This window comes from Xenopus tropicalis, chromosome 10, assembly GCF_000004195.4.
Source record: "Xenopus tropicalis strain Nigerian chromosome 10, UCB_Xtro_10.0, whole genome shotgun sequence".
Classification (NCBI taxonomy): domain Eukaryota; kingdom Metazoa; phylum Chordata; class Amphibia; order Anura; family Pipidae; genus Xenopus; species Xenopus tropicalis.
Window position 1 is genome coordinate 47,454,711 of NC_030686.2, and position 23,736 is coordinate 47,478,446.

Here is a 23,736-nt window from a genome sequence, read left to right on the forward strand (position 1 = left end):
AGCCCCCTAAGTTTGCCCATAGCCTGTACAGAGAGATACCATAAAACTATGGCACATAGGGATTCCCCTGTACTAAGCACAATTCAGCAGGAACAGCCCCCTAAGTTTGCTCATTGCCTGTACAGGGAGATACCATAAAACTATGGCACATAGGGATTCCCCTGTACTAAGCACAATTCAGCAGGAACAGCCCCCTAAGTTTGCCCATAGCCTGTACAGAGAGATACCATAAAACTATGGCACATAGGGATTCCCCTGTACTAAGCACAATTCAGCAGGAACAGCCCCCTAAGTTTGCTCATAGCCTGTACAGAGAGATACCATAAAACTATGGCACATAGGGATTCCCCTGTACTAAGCACAATTCAGCAGGAACAGCCCCCTAAGTTTGCTCATAGCCTGTACAGAGAGATACCATAAAACTATGGCACATAGGGATTCCCCTGTACTAAGCACAATTCAGCAGGAACAGCCCCCTAAGTTTGCTCATAGCCTGTACAGAGAGATACCATAAAACTATGGCACATAGGGATTCCCCTGTACTAAGCACAATTCAGCAGGAACAGCCCCCTAAGTTTGCTCATAGCCTGTACAGAGAGATACTATAAAACTATGGCACATAGGGATTCCCCTGTACTAAGCACAATTCAGCAGGAACAGCCCCCTAAGTTTGCTCATAGCCTGTACAGAGAGATACTATAAAACTATGGCACATAGGGAATCCCTGTACTAAGCACAATTCAGCAGGAACAGCCCCCTAAGTTTGCTCATAGCCTGTACAGAGAGATACCATAAAACTATGGCACATAGGGATTCCCCTGTACTAAGCACAATTCAGCAGGAACAGCCCCTTAAGTCAGATGGTTACACATTTTGCTTTACATAGTGGCCCTTACGAACCTAAGCTATGCCAATGTGGGTTTAGTTTAGCAGGACCTTCCCTTCTTATCCTGAATCAGTAAATGTAACTACAAACTGTTTCAGTGCAGACGCCACAGTCTCCACATTGTGTGTCAGTGCCCAGCTCCTGCCTGATCTGCTGTAATTTCCTGCGTAACCTCATTGCAGACTCTCTGGGGGGTGAATTAGGCAGGTACCAAATCCCACTCAATCAATTCTGCTGCTCTTCTTTCCTACTTTAATGAGTTTCTGATGATTCTTTTGTCTCCTGGGCTCTGAGTATACATTATATTACTGGGTGTGTTTGGGCTGCAACTGCTCAATTAACTGAGCACAAGGCACTTAGCTCCTCCTAACATCATAGGCTGTTTCATTAGTAGCCCAATGGGCATGTGATTGATAGGCCTGTACTCTTCCTTACAAAAAATCACACATTTTGCCCAGAACATTCCTTCTCTGTATATTTGTATTTATACATATGGGTAGGGGGTGCCATAGTGTTTCCCTTAGACAGTACAGTATGGGGGTACAGCTTATTGTGTGCCCAGAACATTCCTTCTCTGTATATTTGTATTTATACATATGGGTAGGGGGTGCCATAGTGTTTCCCTTAGACAGTACAGTATGGGGGTACAGCTTATTGTGTGCCCAGAACATTCCTTCTCTGTATATTTGTATTTATACATATGGGTAGGGGTGCCATAGTGTTTCCCTTAGACAGTACAGTATGGGGGTACAGCTTATTGTGTGCCCAGAACATTCCTTCTCTGCATATTTGTATTTATACATATGGGTAGGGGGTGCCATAGTGTTTCCCTTAGACAGTACAGTATGGGGGTACAGCTTATTGTGTGCCCAGAACATTCCTTCTCTGTATATTTGTATTTATACATATGGGTAGGGGGTGCCATAGTGTTTCCTTTAGACAGTACAGTATGGGGGTACAGCTTATTGTGTGCCCAGAACATTCCTTCTCTGTATATTTTTATTTATACATATGGGAAGGACGTGCCATAGTGTTTCCCTTAGACAGTACAGTATGGGGGTACAGCTTATTGTGTGCCCAGAACATTCCTTCTCTGTATATTTGTATTTATACATATGGGAAGGACGTGCCATAGTGTTTCCCTTAGACAGTACAGTATGGGGGTACAGCTTATTGTGTGCCCAGAACATTCCTTCTCTGTATATTTGTATTTATACATATGGGTAGGAGGTGCCATAGTGTTTCCCTTAGACAGTACAGTATGGGGGTACAACTTATTGTGTGCCCAGAACATTCCTTCTCTGTATATTTGTATTTATACATATGGGTAGGAGGTGCCATAGTGTTTCCCTTAGACAGTACAGTATGGGGGTACAGCTTATTGTGTGCCCAGAACATTCCTTCTCTGTATATTTGTATTTATACATATGGGTAGGGGTGCCATAGTGTTTCCCTTAGACAGTACAGTATGGGGGTACAGCTTATTGTGTGCCCAGAACATTCCTTCTCTGTATATTTGTATTTATACATATGGGTAGGGGGTGCCATAGTGTTTCCTTTAGACAGTACAGTATGGGGGTACAGCTTATTGTGTGCCCAGAACATTCCTTCTCTGTATATTTTTATTTATACATATGGGAAGGACGTGCCATAGTGTTTCCCTTAGACAGTACAGTATGGGGGTACAGCTTATTGTGTGCCCAGAACATTCCTTCTCTGTATATTTGTATTTATACATATGGGTAGGGGTTGCCATAGTGTTTCCCTTAGACAGTACAGTATGGGGGTACAGCTTATTGTGTGCCCAGAGCATTCCTTCTCTGTATATTTGTATTTATACATATGGGTAGGGGGTGCCATAGTGTTTCCCTTAGACAGTACAGTATGGAGGTACAGCTTATTGTGTGCCCAGAACATTCCTTCTCTGTATATTTGTATTTATACATATGGGTAGGGGGCGCCATAGTGTTTCCCTTAGACAGTACAGTATGGGGGTACAGCTTATTGTGTGCCCAGAACATTCCTTCTCTGTATATTTGTATTTATACATATGGGTAGGGGGTGCCATAGTGTTTCCCTTAGACAGTACAGTATGAGGGTACAGCTTATTGTGTGCCCAGAACATTCCTTCTCTGTATATTTCTCATGTATTTAATCATTTCTATCCTGTAGGTCCAAGAAGCCAAAGTGACAGAAGCAAAAATCAACGAGGCCAGAGAACATTACCGCCCTGCCGCTGCCCGAGCCTCACTCCTCTATTTTATTATGAACGACCTTAATAAAATCCACCCCATGTACCAGTTCTCCCTGAAGGTCAGTTCTGTTCTGCTGTGATGTTTGTACTGCCCAGTTGTTCCCAGTGACTTGCATTGATTTCATTGTGTCTCTTTCTATCCCTTTACATCCTCTCGCGTAACATGACTTTCCGCCTCCCTCCTTCCCACCGCGTATCAAGTTTACAAGGTGCCTCTATTGCCCCTGCAGGCGTTCAGTGTGGTGTTCCAGCAAGCGGTCCAGAAAGCTCCAACTGACGAGGTTCTGAAGCAGCGAGTGAACAATCTGATCGACAGCATCACTTTCTCAGTGTTCCAGTACACCACCCGGGGTCTGTTTGAGTGCGACAAGTTAACCTACACCGCCCAGCTGGCTTTCCAGGTAACGCAACCAGCGCCAAATCCAACTCTCTAGGAAGCTATCAATGTCTAACATTTAAAGCAGAAGGAAAGCTACTGATGCCGGATAATAGATTAGCCACAATAGCGCAACCTAGAACGTTATATTTATTCTGCAGAATGCTTTTCTATACTTGAGTAAACAGCCCTGGAAGCTCCCTGTTTTTGTTTAAGAAAGCAGCTGCCATTTTAGCTTGGTCTGACTTCACTTCCTGCCTGATTCTCTGTACTCTGGGCTCAGATTACAGCAGAGAGGGGAGTGGGGGAGGGAGGGGGAAAGGGAGAGAGGAGAAAAACCCTGGAGCTAAGAGAAGGAAGTCTAATATAGAAGAACACGTGCACAGAATAGAAGGAAAGAAATCCTGTGTTTCTTTTGATAGAGGACTCTGTGAGTGCTTATGGCTGTATTTACCTTTCTGGTAAAGCTTACCTTGTTTTTACCTTTCCACTATGGGTGCCGCCAGATGAGTCACAAAGAAAAGGGGTACGGACCTTTGGACCATCCCTTGGAAAGCCTTTGATCCCCCCTAGGGACGGGATAAAGGATGTATAAAAGGCCGTTGCTGTAGGCCACTAGTGGGGAACTATGGGCAGCGAATGACCCTCTTGCTCTGTATTTTCAGATCCTCCTGATGAACAAGGAGATCAACTCAACGGAGTTAGACTTTCTCCTGCGCTACCCAGCCCAGCCCGGCCTTACAAGCCCAGTCGATTTCCTTTCCAACCAGTCCTGGGGCGGAATTAAGGTAAGGGGACAAGTCTGGTACTTGGTGTCTCTGAAACCTAGACCTACTGGTCCCATTTTGTGATCCTCTGGTTACTGGCCCATCTGATCTGCCCATTTCTTAACTGCCAACTGGTAATGTTCCTCCTAAACACATGCTCGCAGGAGCCCTCTCTGTGCCAGACTTTTATCCATAACTGGGTTCTAGGCTTCTCTAGTTGCCGGATGTCTGGGTTCTCATTCTCTAACTGTCTGAGATCCAACTGGTAATGTTCCTCCTAAAAGCATGCTCACAGGAGCCCTCTCTGTGCCAGACTTTTATCCATAACTGGGTTCTAGGCTTCTCTAGTTGCCAGATGTCTGGGTTCTCATTCTCTAACTGTCTGAGATCCAACTGGTAATGTTCCTCCTAAAAGCATGCTCACAGGAGCCCTCTCTGTGCCAAGCTTTTATCCATAAATGGGTTCTAGGCTTCTCTAGTTGCTGGGCGTCTGGGCTCTCATACTCTAACTGCCTGAGATCCAACTGGTAATGTTCCTCATAAACACATGCTTGCAGGAGCCCTCTCTATGCCAGACTTTTATCCATAACTGGGTTCTAGGCTTCTCTAGAATGCCCTATTCCTTGTAACTTTGCATTGGTCATTATTTTTTATAGTTTTTACATTATTTCCCTTCCTCTTCTGCATTTTTTCCAGCTTCCAAATGGGGGTCACTGACCCCGTGCAGCTAAAAACCTATTTAGCTCTGTGAGGCTCCAGTTTTATTGTTATTTATTTTATCCCATTTATATTCCGGTCTGTCATTCAAACCACTGCCTGGTTGCTAAGGTAAACCCAACACTAGCAACCAGCTAGCTTTGGAACCAGATAGCTGCTGAATTTCAAAACTAAAGAAATAACTAAAAAACAAAACATAAAAAATGAAGACCAATTGCAAGTTGTGGCAGAATATCATTGCCTGCATCATACTGAAAGTTAATGTAAAGGTGAATTACCCCTTTTAATGGAATAGGGATCCCCCCGGGGAGCCTGATTAGCCCCATTCCCGGCACGGTGGGGGTACTTTTGGGGGGGGGGTGCGGCACTGCAGTGTGTAAGCAAAACTCAGTGGCATGAAATGCGTCGGAACCTCCTATCAATCGGCCTAATTCACTGTTACCATCCGTCAAACTGTTTACGCGCCGACAGGGGCCCGACGGCTGCCCCCAGCCGCTGATCTGATGCCCCCTCTTGTATCAGCCTGTCAGGAGGTTGGCTGAAGGGAACGATATGTCACCAACGCCGGGTCACATCTCATCCTGACGACTTGAAGGGTCTGTGATACCATCGACGTCAGAAGATTTGTTTATCGTCTCGCTGAGGCGACTGCCGGCGTCTCCGGGAACGTTCCGCCGGCTGATAATAATATTGCTCAGATCAAAGTCACAGGAGCCATAACCTTATATTATTCCTCAATATAGATAGCCCTATTCTAAGCAGCTTTTCGATTGGTCTTTGTTTATAGCAGCTTTTTCTATAAGCCACTCTATAATGGGGGCCTGTGGCTTTCCGTCGCACATTCCTTGTGGAACATTCCGTACTAGAGACGCATTTACAAGGTCGCAGCTGGGCATCGCTCTCCCTCGTACCCACGCCTATGCCCCGTCACAATGGCTTCTCCTTAATGGCATTCTGCGGCCGGGCGGAGAGCAGACGCTTGTTTAAGTTGCCATGCCGACCCCTAATGCATTGCTATTGTATTTCACCGCCGTGCCGTCCCGGGAGGCTTTTAGCTCCTGTTCAGCAGCAGCAGCTTTGGATTAAAAGCAAATCCTTTTATTTATTAGCGATTCCCCTTATTTAGTTGTGTTTTGCCTTCACTGTTTCACTTATACCATGTGGTATGAAAAAAGGGGGTCATTTGCAAAGACCCCCGACAAACAGGGCACTGAGACTTCTCTATGCCTCCACCTTTATGAATACAAAGCTGCCAGACACAGGCAGAGCTGTATTCATGGGGCAAACTTAAGGTCCCCATACACGGGCCGATTCTAGCTGCCGATATGGGTCCCTTAGACAGATTCGGCAGCTAATTGGCCCGTGTATGGGCACTACTGACGGCACTGCCCAACCCATATCTGGCCTGAAATCTACCAGATCTCGATCGGGCAGGTTAAAAAATCTAGTCAGATCGGGGACCACATTGGCTCATTGATGCGGTCCACGGACCGACTTTGCCTATACCCGCCATAATAATTCGATCGTTTGGCCCCAGGGCCTGGATTCTCCCGATATCGCCCACCCGTAGGTGGGGATATCGGGAGATGATCGGCTCGCCATCTGAAGGTTTATGGGGACCTTTAGGCAGGGCAGAGAGTAAGGTGCAAAGTGCAGGTAGTAAATTACCCCTATAGTGTATATCAGGGGTGGGCAAACTTTTTGGCTCAGGGGCCACATTGACTTACAGATGGGCTGGGCCAGCATTACCCCATTTCCGCTCTTCAGTCCCCAAGCGCCAAGTCTCGCATGATGAGTCGCCGGGCCGGATTAAAAACACCAACGGGCCGGACGTGGCCCACGGGCCGTAGTTTGCCCACCCCTGGTGTATATGGTCTAACAGATTCAGCCTGGACAGGGTGGCTAGTTGGTCAGCCTTACTGGTTTGGGATCACCTGTCCAGAGAAAGCAACCAACTAGTTAGGTTTCTAGTTGCCCTTAACTAGAGACTGTTTCCTAGCAACAAGTAATAATAATGTTAATAAAGAAGCTCTTGCTTTGCGGCGGCGCTGTCACTGACTGGTATATTGTAAATAGCGGATCAGAACCAGTGAACGACCCACTTGTGAGCTCTTTGTACCGCCCGTAGCCTTTCCGTATCCCAAGCCACAAGATAAGCCCGGCTGCTAAAGCCAAATGGAATAGACGAGCCCTCCCTACAGGGGGTCACCCCCTGAGATCACAGCGATACACCCAGAGCACAATGTATGAATTCTATTTCAAAGGGCTGCTTTCCTGCAGATAAGAATATCCGGGGCCGGCGAAACGCGGCGTGTAAGTCGATTCTGCGTTTCAGAGCTCGGTTATCTCGGTAGCAAAGAGAAATTGGATTGTTTGGGCTTATGCTGCTCCTTTTTGTGTGATCCCCGAGCCCTGGGATTTAACCTTCCTGCCCACCCCCCCACCCCCACCTGTTTCATCCCAACGCATTTCAAAGCATCTGCAAAGTATCTGCCTTATCTCCTGGCCTGGGGGATCTAAGCTAATGGAGGTTGGGGGCAATTTGTCTGGTGTGGGGGGCGAAGACGATGCCTGTAATTCATGCTCAGACTATTGGCTGATAACCTTGTATATTATCTGTCCCTAGAAGGGAAATGGTATCCTATTATTAATGTCACAATGTCCATTAAGGGTATCATTCGATTGGACTGGAGGGACTGGGTAACCATGGGTAACCATAACTGTCTCACAGCACCTAATTTCATTAGGGTAAACTCTATTCCCACATATATGGGTTAAATACCCAAGCAAAGAATATTTGCTTAGCGGGTATATTAAAGGGATGTCCGAATCCTCCCGAACAGAATCCAAGCCCTATTTTACATATTCAAATTAAACAAAACAATTACGTTAGGGTTCCGTCTGGTTGGGCGCTAAGGATTCCAGCGAACCCAAAACCTGCAAAAAGTGCTGGAATTCAGCTGAAATCTGACCCGTATCCTGAATTTGGTGCCTCCCTAATATTTAATACAGGGTTTGGGAAGTCACCCCAAGCAGGTTGCAGGGTGTGAAATGCTACATTTTTGTTATTTCTCAGTCTTGTTGGATAGTGGAGAATGGACAATTTGATTGGTCAATAACCAAACATATACATTAGGGTAAACTCTATCCCCATATATATGAGCTAAGTGCCCAATGCAAATAATATTTCCATAGCGGGGATTTAATAGGGATACAAATATCAGCCCAAACAGAATCCAAGCCCTATTTTACATATTCAAATTAAACAAAACAGTTACGTTAGGGTTCCGTCTGGTTGGGCGCTAAGGATTCCAGCGAACCCAGACCCTGCAAAAAGTGCTGGAATTCAGCTGAAATCTGACCCGAATCCTGAATTTGGTGCACCCCTAATATTTAATACAGGGTTTGGGAAGTCACCCCAAGCAGGTTGCAGGGCATGAAATGCTACATTTTTGTTATTTTGTTTTCAATATTTTCCTGTTTATAACTTTTATTACATTCAAAGCCATGTATTTCACAGTCTTGTTGGATAGTGGAGAATGGCCAATTTAATTGGTCAATAGCCATATTTATTGGCAAGGTCTCTAAGCCCCCCAGTCCTACCATTTCTACAGGTGTACCCCTCATGGTGGCTAGAGACTTATTTTTTCATTATCTTTTGCAGGCTTTGGATGATGGGTAATATGATTTTGCTAAGGGGTCCATCAAAATGTCCATAAGAAGCTCTTCTTACTTGTCCCAGACTAAGGCTGGCCAAGCCCACTTGCTCAGGCTCATCCCATTTACTGTACCTGATACCGTACCTATATGTTTGGGTACATCCCTTTGGTCAGAACCAGGGGATCCATCTAAACCCCCCTCTGACTAACTTGCCCTGTTTCCTAGGCCTTGTCGACTATGGATGAGTTCCGGAACCTGGACCGCGACATTGAAGGATCTGCCAAACGTTGGAAGAAATTTGTGGAGTCCGAGTGCCCGGAAAAGGAAAAGTTCCCCCAGGAATGGAAGAACAAGAGCGCCCTGCAGAGGCTGTGCATGATGCGGGCAATACGGCCCGACCGGATGACTTACGCCGTCAGGTAAGAGCCGGAGAGTTTGGATCTACCCAAGTGGAGGCACTTTATCTATAGGTTGGCCTGTATCACATGTAGTGTTTTGGCCAATGCCGTACTCTCAGGGAGAATTTGGAATTGTCTTTATATGGATGGTGCCCCACTAGACCGACTTGCCCTTTCCCCATGATTACTCCTATGAGGTCTTCTCCTCTATAGACTCTAATGAAGCACTACCAACACTCTCTGGGTTCTTATGAGCCACTGAGTCCAGAATATAATGATAATATTATTTGTATCACCCTGCCACTCACACCCGTGGATCCCCCCTCCCACCTCATGCTCATGCAGGGTGCCATTCAGCCACATTGGGTGCACCTTTCCATGCTGTAGACCATTAGGCTGATGACAACATCCCTCATATTTCAGGGACTTTGTCGAAGAAAAACTGGGCAGTAAATATGTGGTTGGCCGATCCCTGGATTTTGCCACTTCGTACGAGGAGTCTGGGCCTGCTACCCCCATGTTCTTCATCTTATCTCCTGGCGTGGACCCCCTGAAGGATGTGGAGAAACAAGGTATGAGAACTTACCTATCATGCCATGAAAATCCAGTCTCTTACTATATCCTGTAGTGTGACTTTGGCCAGCCCGCGGTCAGCAGAACCTGTTGGTCGGGTTGGTTTGGGCTGCCCAACACTTTGCTAGAAGGTTGAGGGCCTGACTCTACCTGAGGGCCTCCATGCCCATTCCCGGACAATTCTTTTTGTTTCTGATGGAGCAGATTGTTCTTCACAGGCAGAAAACTCGGCTACACTTTCGACAATTGCAATTTTCACAACGTGTCGCTGGGACAAGGCCAGGAGATTGTGGCGGAACAGGCCCTGGATTTGGCAGCAAAGGAAGGCCATTGGGTTATTCTGCAGGTAAGTGGCTTCTACCCACGTAGGAAAGTAATAAAAGTTTAAGTTCCCCTTAGCATCCAATCAGAAGGTAGCATTTAATGGTCTCCAGTTTGAAAGACACCAGCTGATTGGACGTGGGCACCTTTTATTACATTCTCCCAACACCAAGTAAGGGCCACAACCCACCCTGTATATCCCAGCACCCCCCCAGCCAGCAGCATTATATATCAGTACTGACGTGTTCGGTTCCGGCTATTACGGGTTCCTGGGGAGAGGGAGCGAGACTGATATTCCCAATTTAACTGCAGTCTGCATCTATTAACTGAAATGTCATCTCCCAAAGTCAGAACCGAGGTCATTTTATTCTCCTTTCTTTGCCTCTTCATATATTTCTGCTTCACTGAGCCCTAAACAGCGGCAGGAACAGCCTGTCCTTACAGAGCCCTATTCTGATTGGCTGTTTGTAGTGAAGCTGCATTGCAGGGAATATAATAATAGCGATACTGACGTCCAATGGGTTGGTCCCAACTAGGCCCAAACTGTACTAATGGCAGTGACGTGTTTATGGGTCGGTCCCAACTAGGCCCAAACTGTACTAATGGCAGTGACGTGTTTATGGGTCGGTCCCCCCTAGGCCCAAACTGTACTAATGGCAGTGACGTGTTTATGGGTCGGTCCCCCCTAGGCCCAAACTGTACTAATGGCAGTGACGTGTATATGGGTCGGTCCCCCCTAGGCCCAAACTGTACTAATGGCAGTGACGTGTTTATGGGTCGGTCCCCCCTAGGCCCAAACTGTACTAATGGCAGTGAGGTGTTTATGGGTCAGTCCCCCCTAGGCCCAAACTGTACTAATGGCAGTGACGTGTTTATGGTCGTCCCCCCTAGGCCCAAACTGTACTAATGGCAGTGACGTGTTTATGGGTCAGTCCCCCCTAGGCCCAAACTGTACTAATGGCAGTGACGTGTTTATGGGTCAGTCCCCCCTAGGCCCAAACTGTACTAATGGCAGTGACGTGTTTATGGGTCAGTCCCCCCTAGGCCCAAACTGTACTAATGGCAGTGACGTGTTTATGGGTCGGTCCCCCCCTAGGCCCAAACTGTACTAATGGCACCGACGTGTTTATGGGTCAGTCCCCCTAGGCCCAAACTGTACTAATGGCAGTGACGTGTTTATGGGTCAGTCCCCCCTAGGCCCAAACTGTACTAATGGCACCGACGTGTTTATGGGTCAGTCCCCCCTAGGCCCAAACTGTACTAATGGCACCGACGTGTTTATGGGTCAGTCCCCCTAGGCCCAAACTGTACTAATGGTACCGACGTGTTTATGGGTCAGTCCCCCCTAGGCCCAAACTGTACTAATGGCAGTGAGGTGTTTATGGGTCAGTCCCCCTAGGCCCAAACTGTACTAATGGCAGTGACGTGTTTATGGGTCAGTCCCCCCTAGGCCCAAACTGTACTAATGGCAGTGAGGTGTTTATGGGTCAGTCCCCCCTAGGCCCAAACTGTACTAATGGCAGTGACGTGTTTATGGGTCGGTCCCCCCTAGGCCCAAACTGTACTAATGGCAGTGAGGTGTTTATGGGTCAGTCCCCCCTAGGCCCAAACTGTACTAATGGCACCGACGTGTTTATGGGTCAGTCCCCCCTAGGCCCAAACTGTACTAATGGCAGTGAGGTGTTTATGGGTCAGTCCCCCCTAGGCCCAAACTGTACTAATGGCAGTGACGTGTTTATGGGTCAGTCCCCCCTAGGCCCAAACTGTACTAATGGCAGTGACGTGTTTATGGGTCAGTCCCCCCTAGGCCCAAACTGTACTAATGGCACCGACGTGTTTATGGGTCGGTCCCCCCTAGGCCCAAACTGTACTAATGGCAGTGACGTGTTTATGGGTCGGTCCCCCCTAGGCCCAAACTGTACTAATGGCAGTGACGTGTTTATGGGTTGGTCCCAACTAGGCCCAAACTGTACTAATGGCAGTGACGTGTTTATGGGTCGGTCCCAACTAGGCCCAAACTGTACTAATGGCAGTGACGTGTTTATGGGTCGGTCCCCCCTAGGCCCAAACTGTACTAATGGCAGTGACGTGTTTATGGGTCGGTCCCCCCTAGGCCCAAAACTGTACTAATGGCAGTGACGTGTTTATGGGTCGGTCCCCCCTAGCCCAAACTGTACTAATGGCAGTGACGTGTTTATGGGTCGGTCCCCCCTAGGCCCAAACTGTACTAATGGCAGTGAGGTGTTTATGGGTCAGTCCCCCCTAGGGCCCAAACTGTACTAATGGCAGTGACGTGTTTATGGGTCAGTCCCCCCTAGGCCCAAACTGTACTAATGGCAGTGACGTGTTTATGGGTCAGTCCCCCCTAGGCCCAAACTGTACTAATGGCAGTGACGTGTTTATGGGTCAGTCCCCCCTAGGCCCAAACTGTACTAATGGCAGTGACGTGTTTATGGGTCAGTCCCCCCTAGGCCCAAACTGTACTAATGGCAGTGACGTGTTTATGGGTCGGTCCCCCCTAGGCCCCAAACTGTAACTAATGGCACCGACGTGTTTATGGTCAGTCCCCCCCTAGGCCCAAACTGTACTAATGGCAGTGACGTGTTTATGGGTCAGTCCCCCCTAGGCCCAAACTGTACTAATGGCACCGACGTGTTTATGGGTCAGTCCCCCCTAGGCCCAAAACTGTACTAATGGCACCGACGTGTTTATGGGTCAGTCCCCCCTAGGCCCAAACTGTACTAATGGTACCGGACGTGTTTATGGGTCAGTCCCCCCTAGGCCCAAACTGTACTAATGGCAGTGAGGTGTTTATGGGTCAGTCCCCCTAGGCCCCAAACTGTACTAATGGCAGTGACGTGTTTATGGGTCAGTCCCCCCTAGGCCCAAACTGTACTAATGGCAGTGAGGTGTTTATGGGTCAGTCCCCCCTAGGCCCAAACTGTACTAATGGCAGTGACGTGTTTATGGGTCGGTCCCCCCTAGGCCAAACTGTACTAATGGCAGTGAGGTGTTTATGGGTCAGTCCCCCCTAGGCCCAAACTGTACTAATGGCACGACGTGTTTATGGGTCAGTCCCCCCTAGGCCCAAACTGTACTAATGGCAGTGAGGTGTTTATGGGTCAGTCCCCCCTAGGCCCAAACTGTACTAATGGCAGTGACGTGTTTATGGGTCAGTCCCCCCTAGGCCCAAACTGTACTAATGGCAGTGACGTGTTTATGGGTCAGTCCCCCTAGGCCCAAACTGTACTAATGGCACCGACGTGTTTATGGGTCGGTCCCCCCTAGGCCCAAACTGTACTAATGGCAGTGACGTGTTTATGGGTCGGTCCCCCCTAGGCCCAAACTGTACTAATGGCAGTGACGTGTTTATGGGTCAGTCCCCCCTAGGCCCAAACTGTACTAATGGCAGTGACGTGTTTATGGGTCAGTCCCCCCTAGGCCCAAACTGTACTAATGGCACCGACGTGTTTATGGGTCAGTCCCCCTTAGGCCCAAACTGTACTAATGGCAGTGACGTGTTTATGGGTCAGTCCCCCCTAGGCCCAAACTGTACTAATGGCAGTGACGTGTTTATGGGTTGGTCCCCCCTAGGCCCAAACTGTACTAATGGCACCGACGTGTTTATGGGTCAGTCCCCCCTAGGCCCAAACTGTACTAATGGCAGTGACGTGTTTATGGGTCCGGTCCCCCCTAGGCCCAAACTGTACTAATGGCAGTGACGTGTTTATGGGTCGGTCCCCCCTAGGCCCAAACTGTACTAATGGTAGTGAGGTGTTTATGGTCAGTCCCCCCTAGGCCCAAACTGTACTAATGGCAGTGATGTGTTTATGGGTCAGTCCCCCTAGGCCCAAACTGTACTAATGGCACCGACGTGTTTATGGGTCGGTCCCCCCTAGGCCCAAACTGTACTAATGGCAGTGACGTGTTTATGGGTCGGTCCCCCCTAGGCCCAAACTGTACTAATGGCAGTGAGGTGTTTATGGGTCGGTCCCCCCTAGGCCCAAACTGTACTAATTGGCACCGACGTGTTTATGGGTCGGTCCCCCCTAGGCCCAAACTGTACTAATGGCACCGACGTGTTTATGGGTCAGTCCCCCCTAGGCCCAAACTGTACTAATGGCAGTGACGTGTTTATGGGTCAGTCCCCCCTAGGCCCAAACTGTACTAATGGCACCGACGTGTTTATGGGTCAGTCCCCCCTAGGCCCAAACTGTACTAATGGCACCGACGTGTTTATGGGTCAGTCCCCCCTAGGCCCAAACTGTACTAATGGCAGTGACGTGTTTATGGGTCAGTCCCCCCTAGGCCCAAACTGTACTAATGGCAGTGACGTGTTTATGGGTCAGTCCCCCCTAGGCCCAAACTGTACTAATGGCAGTGACGTGTTTATGGGTCGGTCCCCCCTAGGCCCAAACTGTACTAATGGCACCGACGTGTTTATGGGTCAGTCCCCTCTAGGCCCAAACTGTACTAATGGCAGTGACGTGTTTATGGGTCAGTCCCCCCTAGGCCCAAACTGTACTAATGGCAGTGACGTGTTTATGGGTTGGTCCCCCCTAGGCCCAAACTGTACTAATGGCACCGACGTGTTTATGGGTCAGTCCCCTCTAGGCCCAAACTGTACTAATGGCAGTGACGTGTTTATGGGTCGGTCCCCCCTAGGCCCAAACTGTACTAATGGTAGTGAGGTGTTTATGGGTCAGTCCCCCCTAGGCCCAAACTGTACTAATGGCAGTGACGTGTTTTATGGGTCGGTCCCCCCTAGGCCCAAACTGTACTAATGGCAGTGATGTGTTTATGGGTCAGTCCCCCCTAGGCCCAAACTGTACTAATGGCACCGACGTGTTTATGGGTCGGTCCCCCCTAGGCCCAAACTGTACTAATGGCAGTGACGTGTTTATGGGTCGGTCCCCCCTAGGCCCAAACTGTACTAATGGCAGTGACGTGTTTATGGGTCGGTCCCCCCTAGGCCCAAACTGTACTAATGGCAGTGACGTGTTTATGGGTCGGTCCCCCCTAGGCCCAAACTGTACTAATGGCAGTGAGGTGTTTATGGGTCGGTCCCCCCTAGGCCCAAACTGTACTAATGGCAGTGACGTGTTTATGGGTCAGTCCCCCCTAGGCCCAAAACTGTACTAATGGCACCGACGTGTTTATGGGTCGGTCCCCCCTAGGCCCAAACTGTACTAATGGCACCGACGTGTTTATGGGTCAGTCCCCCCTAGGCCCAAACTGTACTAATGGTAGTGACGTGTTTATGGGTCGGTCCCCCCTAGGCCCAAACTGTACTAATGGCAGTGACGTGTTTATGGGTCAGTCCCCCCTAGGCCCAAACTGTACTAATGGCAGTGACGTGTTTATGGGTCGGTCCCCCCTAGGCCCAAACTGTACTAATGGCAGTGAGGTGTTTATGGGTCAGTCCCCCCTAGGCCCAAACTGTACTAATGGCAGTGACGTGTTTATGGGTCAGTCCCCCCTAGGCCCAAACTGTACTAATGGCAGTGAGGTGTTTATGGGTCGGTCCCCCCTAGGCCCAAACTGTACTAATATAGGTCTGTTTTCATGGGTAGAACATCCATCTTGTTGCCAAATGGCTCGGCACATTGGAGAAGAGACTGGAACAACTCAGCGAGGGGAGTCACCAGAACTTCCGTGTGTTCATCAGTGCTGAGCCGGCTGGCTCCCCTGAAGGACACATCATTCCTCAGGGCATTTTGGAGAATTCCATTAAAATAACCAACGAGCCTCCCACTGGTATGCACGCCAACCTGCACAAGGCTTTGGATAACTTTAATCAGGTAATTTCTACTGCTATTTACTGAAGAAATTCCACTTGGATCAAGTAATCATCTCGGAGTGGGCCGGAGTGTCTTTAACTATTGATATTAGTTAGAGCTGTCCAACCTGTGGTCCTGAAGTGCTTACTGATCTCCATCTTGCCCTACTGTCTCCATCTTGCCTTACTGTCTCCATCTTGCCCTACTGTCTCCATCTTGCCTTACTGTCTCCATCTTGCCCTACTGTCTCCATCTTGTCCTACTGTCTCCATCTTGCCCTACTGTCTCCATCTTGTCCTACTGTCTCCATCTTGCCCTACTGTCCTCATCATGCCCTACTGTCTCCATCTTGCCTTACTGTCTCCATCTTGCCCTACTGTCTCCATCTTGTCCTACTGTCTCCATCTTGCCCTACTGTCTCCATCTTGCCCTACTGTCCCCATCATGCCCTACTGTCTTCATCTTGCCCTACTGTCTCCATCTTGCCCTCCTGTCTCCATCTTGTCCTACTGTCTCCATCTTGCCCTACTGTCTCCATCTTGCCCTACTGTCCCCATCTTGCCCTACTGTCTCCATCTTGCCTTACTGTCTCCATCTTGCCCTACTGTCCCCATCATGCCCTACTGTCTTCATCTTGCCCTACTGTCTCCATCTTGCCCTCCTGTCTCCATCTTGTCCTACTGTCTCCATCTTGCCCTACTGTCTCCATCCTGCCCTACTGTCTCCATCTTGCCCTACTGTCTCCATCTTGCCCTACTGTCTCCATCTTGTCCTACTGTCTCCATCCTGCCCTACTGTCTCCATCTTGCCCTACTGTCTCCATCTTGCCCTTATGTCTCAACTTGCCCTACTGCCTGCTTTCCTGCCTCCATCTTGCCCAACTGTCTCCAACTTACCTTGTCGTTACCACCTTGTTCGATCATTACTTTTCTGCCTCACTTTTCCTTCCTTAAATTTCTGCTCTACGGAGTCGCACCATGTGCTAAATTCTGAGCAAGTCATGAAATGAAATCAAATTGTTAAATATTTGAGCTAAAAGGCCACCGTACAGTCTCCTAGTTCATGAGCCATACCAAGTGGGCGGGGGGGGGGGGTTGAGAGCGAAGTGTTCCTTACTGCAAATCAAGGTGGTGTTCCAGCATTCGCTCTGAGCTCATTGGGATTCTGGTGCGGTCCCTTTATCTCTGTGTCTCCAGAACGGAAAGGAGCGGAGGGGCGAGCGCAGAGCAGACTGAGATTAATGTAGCGCTGTTGGTCGGCCTGATACGGCGCCATCCATTATGGATGAGACATTCAATAAGAAATGATGGCGACTCTATTATCAGCCCAATATTGGGATGGGAGGAATACTGATTGTACCGCGCGCTCTTATCACTTGGGGAACCCTGTTTAGTTCTATGGGCTGTGGCACTTGGGGAGATAAGCGCCCCGCACCCCCAACCTACTGCCCCTCAGTATTGGCCGGCGTGGGCAAAGTACCCAGAAATCTGGAAACATGGACAAGCATGCTTGGGAGGCAGAAATGTGCCCAAGCTGAAATACCCATCTCCCACTGCCAGCAATGCAACGAGGTAGCGAGGGATAAGGGAATAATGTTCTGGGCACATAACAAGGGGCATAACTGCAGCTGTACAGGGGCCCAGGTGTATAGGGGGGGCAGTTAGAGCCTTATTCATGAGCTAATTCCATATATCCATACATCTAATTATTATTATTACTGTCTAAGGGAAACACTATGGCACCCCCTACCCATATGTATAAATACAAATATACAGGGAAGGAATGTTCTGGGCATACAATAAGCTGTACCCCCATACTGTACTGTATAGGGAAACACTATGGCACCCCCTACCCATATGTATAAATACAAATATACAGAGAAGGAATGTTCTGGGCACACAATAAGCTGTACCCCCATACTGTACTGTCTAAGGGAAACACTATGGCACCTCCTACCCATATGTATAAATACAAATATACAGAGAAGGAATGTTCTGGGCACACAATAAGCTGTACCCCCATACTGTACTGTCTAAGGGAAACACTATGGCACCCCCTACCCATATGTATAAATACAAATATACAGAGAAGGAATGTTCTGGGCATACAATAAGCTGTACCCCCATACTGTACTGTCTAAGGGAAACACTATGGCACCTCCTACCCATATGTATAAATACAAATATACAGAGAGGGAATGTTCTGGGCACACAATAAGCTGTACCCCCATACTGTACTGTCTAAGGGAAACACTATGGCACCTCCTACCCATATGTATAAATACAAATATACAGAGAAGGAATGTTCTGGGCACACAATAAGCTGTACCCCCATACTGTACTATCTAAGGGAAACACTATGGCACCCCCTACCCATATGTATAAATACAAATATACAGAGAAGGAATGTTCTGGGCACACAATAAGCTGTCCCCCCATACTGTACTGCCTAAGGGAAACAATATGGTAACTCACATACATACAAATGGAGAAGGAATGTTCTGGGCATGTAGTAAGCTACAGGCTCATATTTTACTATCTACTGAAGCGAAAATAAATGGCAGATAAGCCCCTCTTATAAATAGTGTATATTTTCCCATTAATATACAAACAGTTTATTTTTAAGCCTGACAGTTCCCATAAATAATCCACGAGCCAATAAAGCGAGGTTCCATATTGTATTCTAGGCGTCACCTCGGCATAAATTGGAATATAAATATTGCTGTGAACAATATCTGTAATAAAAGTGTCAGATAATTTCACGGGGACTTTATTTCGGCTTATTCAGTTCTATGTGTGCCCAGAACATTCCTTCTCTGTATATTTGTATTTATACATATGGGTAGGGGGTGCCATAGTGTTTCCCTTAGACAGTACAGTATGGGGGTACAGCTTATTGTGTGCCCAGAACATTCCTTCTCTGTATATTTGTATTTATACATATGGGTAGGAGGTGCCATAGTGTTTCCCTTAGACAGTACAGTATGGGGGTACAGCTTATTGTGTGCCCAGAACATTCCTTCTCTGTATATTTGTATTTATACATATGGGTAGGAGGTGCCATAGTGTTTCCCTTAGACAGTACAGTATGGGGGTACAGCTTATTGTGTGCCCAGAACATTCCTTCTCTGTATATTTGTATTTATACATATGGGTAGGGGGTGCCATAGTGTTTCCCTTAGACAGTACAGTATGGGGGTACAGCTTATTGTGTGCCCAGAACATTCCTTCTCTGTATATTTGTATTTATACATATGGGTAGGAGGTGCCATAGTGTTTCCCTTAGACAGTACAGTATGGGGGTACAGCTTATTGTGTGCCCAGAACATTCCTTCTCTGTATATTTGTATTTATACATATGGGTAGGGGGTGCCATAGTGTTTCTCTTAGACAGTACAGTATGGGGGTACAGCTTATTGTGTGCCCAGAACATTCCTTCTCTGTATATTTGTATTTATACATATGGGTAGGAGGTGCCATAGTGTTTCCCTTAGACAGTACAGTATGGGGGTACAGCTTATTGTGTGCCCAGAACATTCCTTCTCTGGATATTGTGCTCTGCAGACTGTGCTCTATACACGCTCAGGAAGGGGCCACAGTTGCGCCCATGGGGAACCCGAGCTGCTTTGGGATAGGTGAGGATTCTGGGAGGTAGAATTAACCCACGGCTAACTGATGGCTGTCCCATTGCTCAGTCATTATAAATAGTCATAGGGAATTACTGGGTCTGGAAAGGGCACGTTTACAGCACTGCTGTCTAGAGAGGCCATGGACCGATTTAACTAGGAGATAAGAAACCATTGCTGAGGCAGAGCAAACAAAACCACTATATTAATATATATATATCCATTGCGTTTCAGGACACGCTGGAGATGTGCTCCAAAGACTCCGAGTTCAAAAGCATCCTCTTCGCCCTTTGTTACTTCCACGCCGTTGTGGCCGAGAGGAGGAAATTCGGCCCCCAGGGCTGGAACCGCTCGTATCCTTTCAACACCGGGGACCTGACCATATCGGTCAACGTGCTGTTTAACTACCTGGAAGCCAACGCCAAGGTGAGTCCTTAGGGGGTTAAACGGGGCATCACGGGGTGAAGCGGCGGCCATCTTGTTCCCACTGAATGTTACCGCCACCTGATAATGACTGTAATACAAATCATCCAATTCAGCGCTACATCTCCCGGAATGGTTTAAAGGGGAAATAAACCCTATTTTGTAGCGGTAAAACTAAATAAACAGAGAAATTAGCATTTTGTGGGCAGAACGTAGAACAAAATGGTGCCCCCTAGTGGCAGCTCTGTGTCCATGGCGGGTGGTGCCCCCTATTCCCATTCATGTCTCTCAGTGGTTTGTTTATTCCCCAAGGTGCCGTTTGATGATCTGCGTTACCTGTTTGGGGAGATTATGTACGGGGGTCACATCACCGACGACTGGGACCGGCGCCTCTGCAGGACCTACCTGGAGGAGTTTATTAAGTCGGAGATGTTGGAAGGGGCCCTGTATTTGGCCCCCGGGTTCCCGATTCCTCGTAACATGGATTATAATGGATACCACCAGGTAGCGGCACTATGGCAGCATAGGGATTCCCCCGTACTAAGCACAATTCAGCAGGAACAGCCCCCTAAGTTTGCTCATAGCCTGTACAGAGAGATACCATAAAACTATGGCACATAGGGATTCCCCTGTACTAAGCACAATTCAGCAGGAACAGCCCCCTAAGTTTGCTCATAGCCTGTACAGAGAGATACCATAAAACTATGGCACATAGGGATTCCCCTGTACTAAGCACAATTCAGCAGGAACAGCCCCTAAGTTTGCTCATAGCCTGTACAGAGAGATACCATAAAACTATGGCACATAGGGATTCCCCTGTACTAAGCACAATTCAGCAGGAACAGCCCCTAAGTTTGCTCATAGCCTGTACAGAGAGATACCATAAAACTATGGCACATAGGGATTCCCCTGTACTAAGCACAATTCAGCAGGAACAGCCCCTAAGTTTGCTCATAGCCTGTACAGAGAGATACCATAAAACTATGGCACATAGGGATTCCCCTGTACTAAGCACAATTCAGCAGGAACAGCCCATACAAAGAGATCCCAGCTATCCGTAGCAGCACAAACCATATTCCTTTACAATATAATATAAATAGTAAATCTGCCCTGTTTCCTGTCTCAGTATATAGATGACACCCTCCCAGCAGAGTCCCCCTATCTATACGGCCTGCACCCCAACGCTGAGATCGGCTTCCTGACTCAAACTTCGGAGAAGCTCTTCCGTACAGTGCTGGAAATGCAGCCTCGAGACAGCAGCGCGGGGGAAGGGGGCGGAGTAACCCGGGAGGAGAAGGTAGGTTTGTCCCTAAGGCCAATGAGGCTGTAGGACCAGGCTGCAGGACTCACTAAGGCTAATGAGGCTGTAGGACCAGGCTGCAGGACTCACTAAGGCCAATGAGGCTGTAGGACCAGGCTGCAGGACTCACTAAGGCCCATGAGGCTGTAGGACCAGGCTGCAGGACTCACTAAGGCCAATGAGGCTGTAGGACCAGGCTGCAGGACTCACTAAGGCCCATGAGGCTGTAGGACCAGGCTGCAGGACTCACTAAGGCCAATGAGGCTGTAGGACCAGGCTGCAGGACTCACTAAGGCCATTGAGTCTGTAGGACCAGGCTGCAGGACTCACTAAGGCCAATGAGGCTGTAGGACCAGGCTGCAGGACTCACTAAGGCCAATGAGGCTGTAGGACCAGGCTGCAGGACTCACTAAGGCCAATGAGGCTGTAGGACCAGGCTGCAGGACTCACTAAGGCCAATGAGGCTGTAGGACCAGGCTGCAGGACTCACTAAGGCCAATGAGGCTGTAGGACCAGGCTGCAGGACTCACTAAGGCCAATGAGGCTGTAGGACCAGACTGCAGGACTCACTAAGGCCAATGAGGCTGTAGGACCAGACTGCAGGACTCAATAAGGCCAATGAGGCTGTAGGACCAGGCTGCTGGACTCACTAGGGCCAATGAGGCTGTAAAGAGCCTGAAGGTCCTGGTGCACCGGTGAAGGTCATTCTGCTCCGCAGAGCTTGCAATCTTCTCATTAGAAAGACTATTTTGCCTTAAATCTTTTTCATTTTGCCAATTGCGCCAGGTCAAGTCAACGCTGGATGAGATCCTGGAGAAGCTTCCGGATGAATTCAACATCCCAGAACTCATGGCCAAGGTGGAGGAGAGGACCCCGTACATCGTGGTGGCCTTCCAGGAGTGCGAGAGAATGAACGCCCTAACCAGCGAGATCAAACGCTCCCTCCGAGAGCTGGATTTGGGCCTGAAGGTAAGGCTTAGGGGTCCCCGGGGGCACAACTATGGGGGTCCTGCAACTGCTAAGGGGGCGCCATAAGGTATAGGGGTGGGCGTAATCAGAGCCAATGGTATTGGGATGTGTCCTCCACAACTCCACTGGGTGGGGTTTGAGTGGACCATGGGTGTGTTTCAGTTTAAATGGAGAAGCTGGGGTGTGTCCAAATAATAGCCACGCCTACACTTTTTTTATTCTTAATTGAGGCCCCGTGGGCAGTGATCTAATAACCTAGTGGTGGATTAACCAATGGTAGGGCCTTTGTGTTGCCCCATCTCCTCTGGGGTCCCCAAACCATCCTGACTCCACCCCCACTCTGCTTATGCCAAGCCCCTTTCGCCACAGTTAATTATTTGCTGCCTTCTTCTGACTCTATCGAGGTCTCAAATGGGGGTCACTGACCCCGGCAGCCAAACCCTATTGCTCTGTGAGGCTCCAGTTTTATTGTTATTGTTAGTTTTTATTCCTTATCTTTCTATTCAGCCCCTCTACTAGTCCTATATCAGTCACTCTCTCAAACCACTCCAGGGTTACTAAGGTAAAGTGGACCCTAGCAACCACATAGCTGCTGAAATTCCAAATTGAACAGAAAGTAAAATAAATGCAAAGTGGGGATCAGGTGCAGTAAGCGGGGGGCGGGCACAGTGGGCGGAACTTTGCTCCTCCCTCACCTTCCTGTCACCTTGCGAGTGAACGTTCATTGCGCTAAAGATGGAGGGAAGATTACGAGGACCAATAAATAACGAGCGCGTCTGAGATTTCCCTATTAATGTTCCCTGGTCTCTCAGGCTTGAAATTGTCTGATTTCTCCCTTATCGGAAAGATTTCCTTTTATTGCGCCGAGGAGACGGATGGATTGACTAAGGCGCTAAGACAATTTGGATTAGGAGTGGGTTTATGATGCATGATGGGTAAACAAACAGGCGGCGGCAGCCATTGTCCTGCCTTTATTCCTATTTGTATTGGCCCTAAACAGCCTCCGTACCAATGAGCCCCATCCTTTATATCCGTCTGCAGAAATGTATCACCGGCCCTTTGTCTGGGGGGGGGGGGTATAAATTAAAGGGGAACTTCGCCAGGCAATAAACTATCGGCATGAAGGGTTTTCATCATCACCTGCGAGTTCATTTTTTACGATCAGAAGCTCTCGGGGATCAGAACCAGAATGTTCCCATAGTAACCAGTTCATTTCAACACTATTGTCTGGTTACTAAGGTTCCTACTTAGTAAGGGGGGCAACTGTATTACTAGAGGGGCAACCTCAGTTCCCCTGAGATTTGGCATAAAAGGTAGAAGACCCGGAGAGTAGAGTTGAGGGATGGCCCAAAACCCACAAGTCGGCAGGTTCAGGAGAGAGCAATACCCCCCCAACTGGTTGCCCTCCATGCTCCCGATGCCAGTGCACCCCAGTCCTCCAGCATTCCACCTCTGGTGGCCATTTTGGAATGATATACTCTTGCCCTTTGTCAGGCATGGATGGGTCAAGCACATGTATATAAGTGATGAAGCCATATATGGTCGGGGGGGTCTGGATAGGGTCAGAGGGATCAATATCAAAATGCCCCCCCCCCCACCAATACTCTCCCAATTTCACTGCCTTTTGAGAAGAAGCAAAGTAAGTAGGTAGCTAGGTCCTGATTGGCTAACTAAGAGTGCTCTTTGT

General features: G+C 48.4%; 1 protein-coding gene across 1 annotated transcript in view; it reads left to right on the top strand.

The window, feature by feature from the left end:
• Positions 1-23,736, top strand: part of dnah9 (dynein, axonemal, heavy chain 9) — a 132,226-nt gene that overhangs the window by 105,815 nt on the left and 2,675 nt on the right. The window contains exons 57-67 of the mRNA XM_031894796.1: positions 3,059-3,199; positions 3,371-3,541; positions 4,182-4,304; positions 8,886-9,079; positions 9,482-9,630; positions 9,850-9,977; positions 15,526-15,753; positions 19,592-19,783; positions 20,093-20,284; positions 20,907-21,077; positions 21,867-22,049. Coding sequence (XP_031750656.1) covers positions 3,059-3,199; positions 3,371-3,541; positions 4,182-4,304; positions 8,886-9,079; positions 9,482-9,630; positions 9,850-9,977; positions 15,526-15,753; positions 19,592-19,783; positions 20,093-20,284; positions 20,907-21,077; positions 21,867-22,049 — 1,872 coding nt within the window. The remainder of the gene's footprint in view (positions 1-3,058; positions 3,200-3,370; positions 3,542-4,181; positions 4,305-8,885; positions 9,080-9,481; positions 9,631-9,849; positions 9,978-15,525; positions 15,754-19,591; positions 19,784-20,092; positions 20,285-20,906; positions 21,078-21,866; positions 22,050-23,736) is intronic.